We start from the raw sequence: 12,798 nt of genomic DNA, 5'->3' as shown, positions 1-12,798 counted from the left end.
CATTACACATAATACTATCGTCTTCATATTATTCACGAAAGGAATTATATTTGTGGAATCAACAATCAAGAAAATGCATCCACTGAAAGTTTACAGATCAACTTGGAAGCGCAAGAAGGAATAATGAAGTTCGTTATTGTTCGTGAATTGAAAGCACAGGTTTATCGGGGGTAGCTTCCTGACAACAATATCTCCTCTTCCATAGTATACTGCCGGCTTATTTCGCTACTATTTGCGCCTTCCATAGCATGTCGCCTGTCTGTTGGGTTATTTGCCATTTCAATCGACATGCTATGAATCGGAGTTTCATCACTCTCACCATGCCTCCTTGTTCCAATATATGGAACCTGCTTCTTCTTAACCAGTATGCTTTCTAGTATTATCTCCACTTCTCTCATTGTTGGCCGGTCTTCTCCTTTCAACTTAGTACACATTGTTGCTAATGTAGCTACTTCTTGGACTTCTCCATCTTCCTCTTCCATGACTTGAGGATCTATTATGCCAACAAGATTACCTATTGCGAGCAACTTTCTGAAATGTGAAACAAGATTATCACCATGCCTGGACCTATAGACAAATGGTTGCTTTCTGGTTAGCAATTCGATAAGTAGAACACCAAAACTAAAGACGTCACTCTTGTCTGTTAGTCGGCCTGTATAATAGTACATGGGATCTAGGTAACCCCGTGTTCCTTGAACCTCTGTGGTTACTCCAGTTTGATCAATCAGGATGTATCTTGAAGTGCCAAAGTCAGATACTTTTGCTGTTAAACTATCATCTAGAAGTATGTTGCTAGACTTTATATCTCTATGAAATATGGGCATTGAAGCAGCTGAATGTAGGTAGGATAGAGCTCTAGAAACTTCCAGTGCAATCCTTATTCGATCAACCCATGGTATAGACACTGGTCCTTCAACATGGAGGTGTTGATAGAGGGTTCCATTTGAGATAAATTCATAAACTAATAGTGGGACTTCTGTCTCAAGGCAGCATCCTAATAGCTTCACCACATTCCTATGATTGACCTGAGAAAGAATAGCGACTTCATTTATAAATTCATTGATCTCCCTTTCTACTATAATCTTTGATTTCTTGATTGCCACGACCTTCAGATCAATAATTCCTTTGAACACAACACCATGTCCTCCTCCACCAATCACACGTGCTTTATCAAAATTGTTCGTAGCCTTCTCTAGATCCTTAAAAGTAATTGTCATCCTTTCTCCAATGTCTCCATTATGTGATACAAGTTGCTGCAATAGTAGCCCATGATTTTGATTGAAAAATTTCTCTCTCATTCTTTTCTCCTTCTGCGACTTTATTTTACGTGATACGAAGGGAGCACCTATTACTAGCAAAAGACTTGTTCCACCGCCCAATCCTAGCCCAAAGCTTAGACCTAACAAAGAAAAGACGAAAGGGTTAAATTAAGTAGCACCACTATTAAAACTATAAATTTTCATGTAAGTTATTCATCTCTATATAGTTTGATAAAAGATAATCCAATATTACCCATTAAATTTGTATATAAATTAAACAGACCATTGTTACTAAAACTAAACTCAATCTCCATTAATTCTAAATCTAAATTACATACATAGGCTGTTTCAGAAATATCATAATGATGCTTAATAAGATTCTAAAATATCCACTTCTACCACTATTAATATACTCCCTCCGTTCCAAATTATAAGTCATTCCAAGAATCTTGGAGAGCAAAACATTTTCAAGTTTGACCAAAAATATAGAGAGAAATATAAATATTTATGTGATAAAATAGGTACACTATGAAAATATAACTAACAAAGAATCTAATGATACTTGGTTGGTACCAAAAATGTTATTTTTTTGCCATATAAATTTGGTTAAACTTGAAAAACTTTGACTCTCCAAGATTCTTGGAATGACTTATAATTTGGGACGGAAGGAGTATAGAATCCTAGGGTAAGTATATTCTTCAACCTTCAAATTGTATGTCAAATCGATTTTCAACCTTGAACTACAAAACCAAGTAATAAAGCACCCTCCAACTATTGAAATCAGTTAAATCTAGTCTTCCTTTCTGGTTTCACGGTTGGTTTTCTGTTTTCTAAAATAATAAAAAAACTGTTTTAATCTCTAAAAGTTCAGAACTAATTTATTTTAAATTAGAAATATGAAACTAGTACCAATCTTTTTAAAATTTTATCTACCTATTTATGGTCTATATATAGTTAATTGAACTGGCTTATTTCTGTTCCTATTGCTTTAATGCTTGTAGTTGTGCTTAATATTTATTTTTAAAACATAAGATCCAAATAACTCTAAAATGAGTGGTAAACAGATAGATAATACTTTTAGAAAACAAAAGAAACTTGTTTTATATTTTTCTAATGTTAAATGAATTACTTATTAATTTTTAGATTAAATTAGATTTTTTTATTTAAGAAAATAGAAACCCACCTTTAAAACCAAAAGGACCAAAGTTTTCTAGTTCTGATAGTTGGAGGGTAATTGTTACCCGGTTTTGTAGTTTAGGGTTATATATATATATATATATAGTTTAGCAATCATGGAAATGATCTGTTAACGGTAAATATGCAATTTAAATTGTGTTGATATTCTAACATAGTAAATTATACTACTATACATTTCATTTTGCGCAGCGTTTCACATAAGGACTCTGAAACAGACGTTATTCGCCACGCGGTTATTCACGACCGGCTGAAGCCGGCTAGCCCACCGGACAACCGCTACGGTTAAAAATTAACCATGGCGGGCATTGTAAGGTAACCGTTAATAGGTATTAACTGTGGCGGTTGCTTATAATGTCCACCACAGTTAATAGCTAATTAATCGTGGCGGTTACGTTATAATGTCCGCCTTAGTTAATGGTTACAACAAAAAATAATTCATAACTTTTTCATATGAATTTGGATGAAAATAAACTTTATATCAAAATTGTAGCTGGTGATGAGATCTACAACATTGTAGTTGAAAAATTTATGAACTGAAACTGTTTAGGGTCTAAAAAGTACTATTAAGTGTGTAGATTTTGAAACTTAAAATTTAAAATTATCAAACAATCTCAGATGTTGACATGGTCTATACAAAAGTTATAGTTCTCGATAGAATCTATAACTTTATAGTTGAAAAGTTTTTAATTTGAATATATTTAGAGTCTCAAACATGTGTTCGAAGGTTATAGATTTTGAAATTTAAAATTTTGAATTTCTAAATGATCTTCAATGTTCACATAGTTAATGCCAAAGTTTTAGTGGTCCACCTGATCTACATGTTTGATATTGACAAGTTTTTGATTTAAAGTCACCTAGAGTCTCAAATATTTGTTTGAAATTCATATATTTTAAGGCTCAATTTTTTGAATTTTTTCAAACTATCTTTGATGGTGATACATTATATATCAAAGTTGTAGTTCTTGACAAGATTTACAACTTTGTAGTTAAATGTTTTTTCAGTTGAGTTCATTTAGTAGCCAAAATACACAATGTAAGATTATGAAATATTGATATAAAAATATAGCGTATTATATATATGTGTAAATGATTGTGTGGTGTAGTGGTAGAAGGTGATAGTGTTGAATGGGAGTTCTTCGGTTCAAATCTTCAAAATCACAATTTTTTAGTTTTTTGGGTTTTTACGCGAACATTAACCAAGATTGGCGGTTGCCTTACGTCACCCGCCACGGTTAAAGAATTAACCGAGGCGGTTCATGATTAACCGTGACCTTATGGCCGTGGCGGTTGCAAAAACCACCACGGTAAATGCAAAAGACCCGTCCCGCTACGGTTAAGTTTTTATGTAGTAGTGTTATATATGTTATTACTACACACATAATTGTTGATGGAGAATGTAACACCTTGAGAATTGTGGTGTAGCTAGCCGGAATGATTGTTTATGTCACTGTAGTAGCTAAGAGTGAATTCTACAAACCAATAAGCATCCGTATTTATAATAAAATAGAAAAGAGCGCTTTGAATAAGGAGCAGATAATGTATCTTCTACTTAATACAAGGATAAAAAAATTGTACTAATTAATAGGACAAAATAAGGAAAGTCGCCATCTAGATTCATGAAGTCCCAGTCCCAGTACATTGGACTCCAACTAAAACTAGCAAACTCACACTGAGGTTCCAATTATTCAAGACCTATGAGGTGCGTAGCAAGCAGAGGAGGAAAATTATGAATTTAGATTAATGACATATTGTGTAATTGGTAGTAGAAGATCATCAGGTAAGAGTATTCTGTTTAAAATGAACGGACAGAGTGTGTGGAAAGATAAAATATAATGTCTCCTAGAATATAGAGGCGCGCATGGGGTTGATACACTAGTGATCATAATATGGAAAATATAATGCGATAATTTGCGTCCCCATATAGTGTGGCTTGTCACCTGTGTAGGAATTCTTCCTTTTTGTCATAACACACCCATCTTTTGTGGACGGACTTCCATAGGTTTCCTTAGGACATTGGCACTGAAACGTTCCTGGAAAATTTTGGCAGATTCCATAGCAACTATATGCTTCCGGGTTCTCACACTCATTTATGTCTGGAAAATACATGCATAACAAAGCAGCCAAGTTATATATATATATATATATATATATATATATATATATATATATATATATATATATATATATATATATAATTTAATTTAATGTTGTGTAAGATTCTTTTACAAAATGAACCAATACGCAAAAGAGCTGGATAATACAATATTATAGCAATAGGAAAGAACATCTAAAAACAGCATCACGTATACATAAAGCAGTAAAGTTTATTTTGCCTTTGAGGACATGTGTTCTCATTCTTTCTCACCCATTGGATTTGCATTGAAAAATGTGCAAATACACATCTTAATACAAAACTGCACTGAAATGTGTGTTTGCACACTTCTCAATGCAAATCCAATGAGTAAGAGAGTGAGAGCATATGTCATTAAGGGCAAAAAAAAAAACTGCCTTCATAACATAAGCTAAAACTGTGTCGTTATTAAGTATTCATAGCATTAAGGCGTGCAATCATAAATCTGGGTTTCACTTTGATACCTTCGCATCCATTTAGGACAGAAGCATTGCCCCTGTAGCCAGTAGGGCACAGGCAAGTAAAATTTCCTGGTGTATTTGTGCAATTGCCGTAGCAAGAGTAGCTCTCTGGAGACTTGCACTCATCTATATCTAATAAACAATCAGAAGCATGAATTTGAGTTAAGTTTGCAGAGATGCTTGTAGGTATATATATGGCTATTGCTATATAAATTAATATACCTTACCTTCGCATCCATCGTCGATGTACGGATTGCCTTGGTAGCCAGGAGCGCACTGGCACGTGTATCCAATACTAGTACCCATGAAAGTCGACTTGTCAAGGCAAGAGCTGTGGGTACTGCGGCACTCTGGTGGAGCAGACACATTTGTGGGCGGACACGTCAAATTACTAGCTATTACCCAGCTTAGGGTTGCCGGTACTCCTTGAACTGGCTGCGTTTCAAGGTCGTCTCCTTCGCTTTTGCTGAAATTGAAATCCTGCCTGCTCGACTATGTAGACCGAACTAAAGCTAAAATCTTGGAATAATAATCCATTGTTGAGCATGTGGATTTGGATGGTGTAGAAAGCCTAGCCTATGTCGATGCTGGCCTGACAGCACCTAATCCCTGCGCAGCTACCATCCCAAACAAGTGTTGCCGTATCATTCTGGGGGCCAACGGTTGGGCAGATGGCGGTGCAGGAAGCGACCAAGCGGCTGTCGTCGTCGTTTCCCCCCAAGAGGTCGACCTGGACGTTGCAGCTCTCCACGCGTAGCAAGTTCCGGTACTCGTACTCCTCCGACAGGAAGTAGGGTCCGGGGTTCGGCAGGCCATCCCCCCATGTTTTGTTCACCGCCAGCAGCTGCTTGTTGTTGCGTCTGGTAGCGTCGTCGTCACCAACGTCGCTAGTGAAGTCCACACGGGTGCTGTTGATACGCACCGTGGCGTTGGCAATGGAGATCTCCAGCACTTGCACCGTACGTGCCGTCGCCGAGGAAGAGCTTGGGCGGCGCCGCCTGGTGGTGGGATGAGTTGGAGTGGCCGCCGCCGGCGGCTGCGTCGTTGCAGGTGAGGTTGAAGCCACCGCCACCGCCAGCGCCGGCGTGGTAGCAGCCGTCCTCGATGCCGAAGGGGTACGGAATGGAGATGTTGCCGCACCTCCTTGTGCAGTCGTCACTTCCTCCGCCGACTCCAGCAGTGTCCGCCGCCGCGATGGCCAACGGCGGGCGTATGGACAACGTGGCAGCTACGATTATTACTACCGCAACCAGCATCGCTCTTACTCCTCTCCTAGTAATCTTATTATCCATAATGCTCTGTGTTTACAGAAGATCAGATCGATAAACCACTTCTTCTGTTGTTGGGAGAAAGCTAGCACTCCTGGCCCGGCCGGCCGGCCGTTATACCTTACAATGTTTCGTCAATGGAGACTAATATAATTGGTGGTGCTCGCGTAGTTGGTCGTCCACGGTGTTGACTGACTTTGACTAGTTCACTTGCTGCGACTTGCATGTGCTGGTGCAGTGAGCCACTTGTCAGTAGTCTTCGTCTCTCTTGAATATCTCAGGAAAAACGTGTCACTGCTGGGCCTACTAGAAAGTGCCAGCGAGCGACCGACCCAATGCAATGGCAGCGACCACTTGTGTTGTGGTAACATAAAGATAGATTATAGCGAATGTATATATATAGTAAAACTTTAGTCAAATTTATTATTTTTGCATTTTTTTTGAAGGGTGCATTTGCATCCCTCAGATGCAACGTAGCTTCGCATCCGGTAGCGTACTAGTGTACTTAACAACAGTTTTTTTTTCTCTTAGGGGCATGTGCTCTATCACTATTAGATTTGCATTTTAAAATATGCAGACACGTCTCAATGCAGATTTGTATTAAAATATGTGTGCACATTTCTCAATACAAATCTAATATTAATGGATGCAAAAGAACATATCATAAGGATAGATTTAATTTTACCCGGTGTGTCCGAGATGCCACATGATTACATGATGTATATGTACCTGTGCAATAGCAACTTCTCTATTTAGAGTAATAGTTTGGCTATATATAGATGTGTAACATGTCCATAATTAAGATGTGAATTTTTATTGAATCTTTCTTGTGAGGCTTTTTCTTATAACATGACGTGCTGACGTGCATGTGCAGAGTGCATAGCATCAGCCCTGCTCGTCAATAGAGACAGCCTGATTTGTGATGCTCGCGTAACTTTAGTCGTCCACACGCCACAGGAGCCTATTCGTGAAAAGTCATAGCTAAAAGTACTGTTCGTTGATTTATTATAAGAAAAAAATATTATTGATTGACAGAAAAAATACGGCTTAGACAAGCGAACAGGCTTATAGACTGACTTTGACCAGTACACCCATACTTAATTACTGTGATTAATCATTTGCAGTAACCATCTAGATATATATAGACCTCTAGCTAAGTTTCCACACCTATCTTTATTGCGAGGTAGACTATTAGACTGGATATCATTATCTCAGCACATAACGTTCGTTCCCTGGTCACCAGTCGTCTCTCCATCTCCCTATCAATAGAAGAGGAAAAACGTTGTCTCTCCATCTCCCTATCATTATCTCCCTCCCTCCCTTGAATGTCGACTCACCTCTCCCACCATAGCCTCCGCTGTTGTCCTCTGCCAAAGCCCGTCCCTGCTGAGCTGCTGCCACCTCCTCGTCCGCCTCCTCTCCATGCAGACCTAGCTCGCAACCCCACCGACACCGACCACCCTGGCTGACCTCTCCCACCTCAAGTCATCCATCCGTGATGTCGCCACCATTGCTCCTCCACGCGCCTAAGGAGACTGTCCACCGAAGCTCCTCCACGCGTGGACTTTGAGGGTGTTGGTTGGAGCTCAAGTAGACTTCACGCCAAACCACAGACTGTCCACCAGTAGCAGCGGTGGCTCCTCGTCATTGGGGAACGCGGACGAACCATTGATGTCGGGGCACACGACGTGGTAGTCGAGCATCGCGACGTGGAGGCCCGCCACGCCGACCACCAGCAGGAGGAGCATGCTCAGCAGGGAGATGGTCGCATATAGCACGGATGATAGCACGCTGCCAGCCTCCATCTCCAAGACGATCAGGCGGTCGCCTCCTATGGTTCTATGCTGTCTGTAAGGTCACTGTTACAGAGAAGATATAGCAGTACCAACTAATCTAGCTAACCAAACAAAAGCTAACCAAACAACGGGAGTTCCAGTGCCGTCTCTATGTGGTAATTTTTACAAAAACACGTCTCTAGCATATGCGCGAGACAGCAAGGCCATCGCCTCGCGAGACAACGGCACGGCTCGTGCTCCCATGCCCTATGTCGATGTAGTGATGGGTTGGATAGATCCCGTACAACTGTACAATATCACGTCTTTTCGATGCAAGAAGAAGAGACATTGGCACAGGAGAAGAAGGCGCGCATCGACACCGGAGCATAACGAAGTGGCCGAAGGTAGCAAGTGGAGCGGAGGACCAACCATTGCCCCTGACTAGTAGGGTAGCTTGACTTGGATAGACTAACTCAAACCTGACTTATTTTTCTAGCCGGGCTATTTAGAGCCACACAACCAAACACACTTGTGTCTAACTTTTGTTTAAAGCTTACTAGAGTATATTCTTGCAAAAAAGGCTTACCAGAGTACTCTCTCCACCATCCACAAAATAATTAATGCAATTCTCGCATTTCGAGTAGTCAGACAGGTTAAACTTTGTCTAAAATAATATACAATTATACTAACACTCGTAAAATAAAATAAGTATCATTAGATTATTTATAAAATACATTTTCGTAATAAATTTATTTGAAGACATAAATGATAATTATATTTACTATAAATCTAGTTAAACTAGAGCTAGTTTGAATTACATGTCTTTTTTTATGCATTCTACACATGAATTCATATGGAACCACAGCTTTGCCAAACATCGGCAAACTCATATGGAACCACAACACTATTTGCCATGCCGTGTGGTGCTTCTTAGAAAGCAACATAACTCACACATCGGCAACAAAAGCCATAACCTGAATGATGTGGAACACACTTAAAAGGATTGCAGATTGCGCTTGAGTAAGCATGTGCTCCACGCTCATTCATCAAGCAAGCTTCATTTCTTTCCTCGATTGCAGATTGCATTTGTGAGTTTTGTCTTAACAACTTTTAGTGCATACAAATATACTTTGCAAGGTTCATTTCGTTTCTTGAATATATATTATTCTGTAGCTAGCTACAAAATATGTTATTCTGTAGCCACCCTCAACAATGCAGAATTGCAAACTCATAACCAATACTCTTGCTTCAAGAAATAAGCATATGAAAATTAGTATCAAGAATTATAGGATTATGATACATTAATGGATGGAAGTATGCAAACCGAAACCAACTGAATGTATTCCATGAAAATTTGTCAACATAGTAATTTCGATGAGAAGACATGACAACTTTTTTTTGTCTTGATATGCACTATGGTATTAGAAATGTATATCAAGTGCACATCTTCATAGTACTAACAAAAATTCACCGAGGATAACTTGCTGATAACCAAATTTCCTCTTCCATAGTGTATTGCCTGCTAGCTTCATTACAATCTCTACCAATTGCCATGTAATGAGTTGTAGCTTCATCCCCACAGTTACTCATTGGTGTTCCATTATATTGAACCAGCCTCTTCTTATTAACTAGCAAGCTTTCAAGGGTCATCTCCACTTCCCTCATCGTAGGCCTATCTTCTCCCTTCAATTTTGTGCACATTGCTGCTAGTGTGATAACTTCTTGGATTTCTCCACCTTTCTCCTCCATAACTTGAGGATCAATTATGTCAACTAGTTTGCCTTCTGCAAGCAGTGAGACAAAATGTGAAACAAGACCATCATTGTCTACTGACCTGTAGACGTATGGTTTTTTTCGAGTAAGCAATTCTACAAGAAGAACACCAAAACTGAAAACATCACTCTTGTCTGTTAACCGGCCCGTGTAATAATACATTGGATCCAAATAGCCCATTGTTCCTTGAACTACCGTAGTCACTCCTGTCTGATCAATCGGGATATATCTAGAAGCTCCAAAATCTGATACCTTTGCAGTTAAAGCATCATCAAGAAGTATATTTGCTGACTTAATATCTCTATGAAACACTGGCATTGAAGCAGCTGAATGCAGATAGGATAGAGCTTTTGCAACTTCAGTTGCTATTCTCATTCGATCATCCCATGGTAGTGATATGGGGCCATCAATGTGAAGGTGATGACAAAGGGTTCCATTTGAAATGAACTCATAAACTAGCAATGGGACTTCTGTCTCAAGGCAACATCCTAAGAGCTTCACCACGTTTCTATGGTTTACTTGAGAAAGAACTGCAACTTCATTTATGAATTCATTGATTTCTCGTTGCACTACTATCTTTGATTTTTTGACTGCCACAACTTGTAGATCTAGAATTCCCTTAAACACGACACCATGCCCTCCACCACCAACGATGCGAGCTTTGTCAAAATTATTTGTTGCCTTCTCTATACCACTTAGGGTAATTATCATCCTTTCACTAATATCAGTATTGTGTGATATTAACTGCTGTAAAAGTAGCCCATGATTTTGCTTGAATAACCTTTGTTTCACCTTATTCGCCTTTTGAAGCTTGATTTTATGCATTATGTAGGGTCCACCAAGGGCTAGAAGCAAAAGACCTGTCCCACCACCAACTCCTAGCCCAATGCTTAAACCTAAGAAAAACGAGATATAAAGGAACCCGTTCATGATTCTAGAATAAAATAATATATCAAGCTGTGAATTTGTTCTGTGGGTGAGGTGAGAAAGGATATTAGTTTGTGGGATAGTGCATAGTGACTTGTAACCTGTGAAGGAATTCTTGATTGTAATGCATCCCCCTTTTATGGAATAATTTCCAGAGCTTCCTTCAGGACATTGGCAGTGAAAACTTCCTGGGAAATTTTGGCATATCCCATAGCACGAGTATGCTTCCTTGTGATTGCACTCATCAATGTCTAGGAAATTTAGAACAGTGAAGTATGTTTTAAGTTCATGTCACAGTGTCGTGTTCAGTACACAGAGAGCCTTGTAACTCTAGAACAAATAGTCGTAAATGTATAAATTCATGATTTCCATATTATACCTGTGCATCCATTTGGGATGGAAGCATTGCCTGTATAGCCCGTGTTGCATTGGCAAATATAACTTCCTGGTGTATTCTTGCAAACACCATAGCAAACATATTGGTTGGGGTATTTGCACTCGTCGATATCTATATCAAAACAAGGGTATTTGTTAGGGACACTAAATAGTATGTTTGCAGATTAATTCTGTAGACAGGCTGAGTATAAAATTATTAAATTAAAAAAAAGATTGATTCGCTATATATAGTCAGTTAGTCACTACGTATTGTACCTTGGCATCCACCATGAACATAAGGATTGCCTTGATAACCATTTGCGCATTGACATGTATACCCACCATGGCCCAACGAAGAGGAATTTTGGCAATAGCTGTGACTACTGAGACATTCTGGGGCGGTCTTATTGTTTGTAGGACATGTCGAAGTACCAATTATCCAGTCTAGTGTGGCCGTAGTAAGGGATCCAGGAATTCGTTCTCCATTCGAGTTGATACTGACAAAGAAACTCTGGTCGACTATGAATACAGAAGTAGGAACGTACCAGCCCGGGCCAGATATGCGTTCAATCTGGATTGTGTAGGAAGAGTAGCCTACAACGATGCTGGCCCGACAGCAACCAATGCCAGTGCAGTTGCCATTTCCTATCGTTCCGCTGACGCCACCACCTTTGGAGAAAATAAGTGGGCAGATAGCAGTGCAAGAACTCACCAGGCTGTTATTCAGTCCCCCTAGGATGCTGACCTGGATGCTGCACCCTATCGCCTCGACCATGCTAGCTGACTCCGACAGGAAGTACGGTCCGGTCTTTGGGAGCCCGAGGCCCCATGTCCCGTTAGCAGGACCAATTTGGCTAATGCTATCATACTGCAACTGCACGCCGGGGCTGTTGATGCACACCGTGTTGTGTTCAACAGAGATGTCTAGCACCTGCACGGTGCCGTCGCCGAGGAACAGCTTGGGTGGCTGATGATGGTGGTGGTGGGAGTGCTGCTGCTTGCAGGTGAGGTTGAAGCCGGCGGCGTGGTAGCAGCCAGGCTCCACGCCGAACGGGTACGGGATGCTGATGTTGCCGCAGGTCCTTGTGCAGCTAGTACTGCCCAGACCAGTGGCTGTTGTAGTTGCAGTTGCAGCTGCTTGTGCCGCGCTGCTAGGTGGGAGCATCGGCAGCGTCGTCGCGACTAGAGCAGCAAGTGCTACAACTGTTTTACTAGCCACTACTACATTGGTATTCATGTGTGCCTCTGCGTATATGGATTATGGAAGCGTAAACAAAGAACAACAATGGCCTCTTCTCTTTTCTTTTCTTTTCTTTTTGTTTGGCTATGGAAGCACTACCCATGTCGTCCTCATCAGTTACGTTCCTCACCATAAATAGGCCATGCCATACACAGTTTCTGCAGTAAAACAATAGTAGCACGACGCCAAGGACCAAGACGAACTATATTTACATCTGAGAGCGGATCAGTGTTTTAGGATTTGGCGCTCTGCCAAACACCGCCTAAGTTAAGTGAATTTCGCCGTCCATGAAAACAACGCCGTCAATGAAAGCAAAAACAACGCGCACGCGGTGAATTGACTTGCTGACTGATTTTATGGTGCAAACTTACTTTATATCTTCCACTACCAGA

At 40.2% G+C, this 12,798-nt stretch overlaps 3 protein-coding genes across 3 annotated transcripts; all 3 read right to left on the bottom strand.

Annotated features, from left to right (window-relative positions):
• On the bottom strand, window positions 1-5,360 carry LOC8067000 (wall-associated receptor kinase-like 9). Its single transcript, XM_021464951.1, has 4 exons — window positions 5,276-5,360; window positions 5,052-5,180; window positions 4,394-4,549; window positions 1-1,399 (listed from the first exon to the last, which is right to left on the bottom strand). Exons 1-4 carry the CDS (start codon window positions 5,352-5,354, stop codon window positions 162-164), a joined length of 1,602 nt encoding a protein of 533 aa, XP_021320626.1. The 5' UTR covers window positions 5,355-5,360; the 3' UTR covers window positions 1-161.
• On the bottom strand, window positions 5,610-7,740 carry LOC110437329. Its single transcript, XM_021465747.1, has 2 exons — window positions 7,654-7,740; window positions 5,610-6,276 (listed from the first exon to the last, which is right to left on the bottom strand). Exons 1-2 carry the CDS (start codon window positions 7,738-7,740, stop codon window positions 5,620-5,622), a joined length of 744 nt encoding a protein of 247 aa, XP_021321422.1. The 3' UTR covers window positions 5,610-5,619.
• On the bottom strand, window positions 9,559-12,403 carry LOC8066998 (wall-associated receptor kinase 2). Its single transcript, XM_021465746.1, has 3 exons — window positions 11,443-12,403; window positions 10,893-11,042; window positions 9,559-10,760 (listed from the first exon to the last, which is right to left on the bottom strand). The coding sequence occupies exons 1-3, from the start codon at window positions 12,401-12,403 to the stop codon at window positions 9,559-9,561; spliced, it is 2,313 nt and encodes a 770-aa protein (XP_021321421.1).

Source organism: Sorghum bicolor, chromosome 7 (assembly GCF_000003195.3).
Source record: "Sorghum bicolor cultivar BTx623 chromosome 7, Sorghum_bicolor_NCBIv3, whole genome shotgun sequence".
NCBI lineage: Eukaryota > Viridiplantae > Streptophyta > Magnoliopsida > Poales > Poaceae > Sorghum > Sorghum bicolor.
The sequence above is the reverse complement of the archived record's forward strand: the minus strand, read 5'-3'. Positions and strand labels throughout refer to the sequence as shown.

Bases quoted from the DNA above. Each gene is read 5' to 3' on its own strand.
- LOC8067000 (XM_021464951.1), bottom strand. From the start codon at position 5,354: ATGGGTACTAGTATTGGATACACGTGCCAGTGCGCTCCTGGCTACCAA. The intron at 5,181-5,275 runs GTAAGGTATATT...ATTGTTTATTAG, and splicing joins CATCGACGATGGATGCGAAG to ATATAGATGAGTGCAAGTCT. The intron at 4,550-5,051 runs GTATCAAAGTGA...TGTATTTTCCAG, and splicing joins TGTCCTAAATGGATGCGAAG to ACATAAATGAGTGTGAGAAC.
- LOC110437329 (XM_021465747.1), bottom strand. From the start codon at position 7,740: ATGGAGAGGAGGCGGACGAGGAGGTGGCAGCAGCTCAGCAGGGACGGG. The intron at 6,277-7,653 runs GTGAGTCGACAT...TAATAATCGTAG, and splicing joins CGGAGGCTATGGTGGGAGAG to CTGCCACGTTGTCCATACGC.
- LOC8066998 (XM_021465746.1), bottom strand. From the start codon at position 12,403: ATGAATACCAATGTAGTAGTGGCTAGTAAAACAGTTGTAGCACTTGCT. The intron at 11,043-11,442 runs GTACAATACGTA...TAAATTTCCTAG, and splicing joins TGTTCATGGTGGATGCCAAG to ACATTGATGAGTGCAATCAC. The intron at 10,761-10,892 runs GTTACAAGTCAC...CGTTTTTCTTAG, and splicing joins AATCAAGAATTCCTTCACAG to GTTTAAGCATTGGGCTAGGA.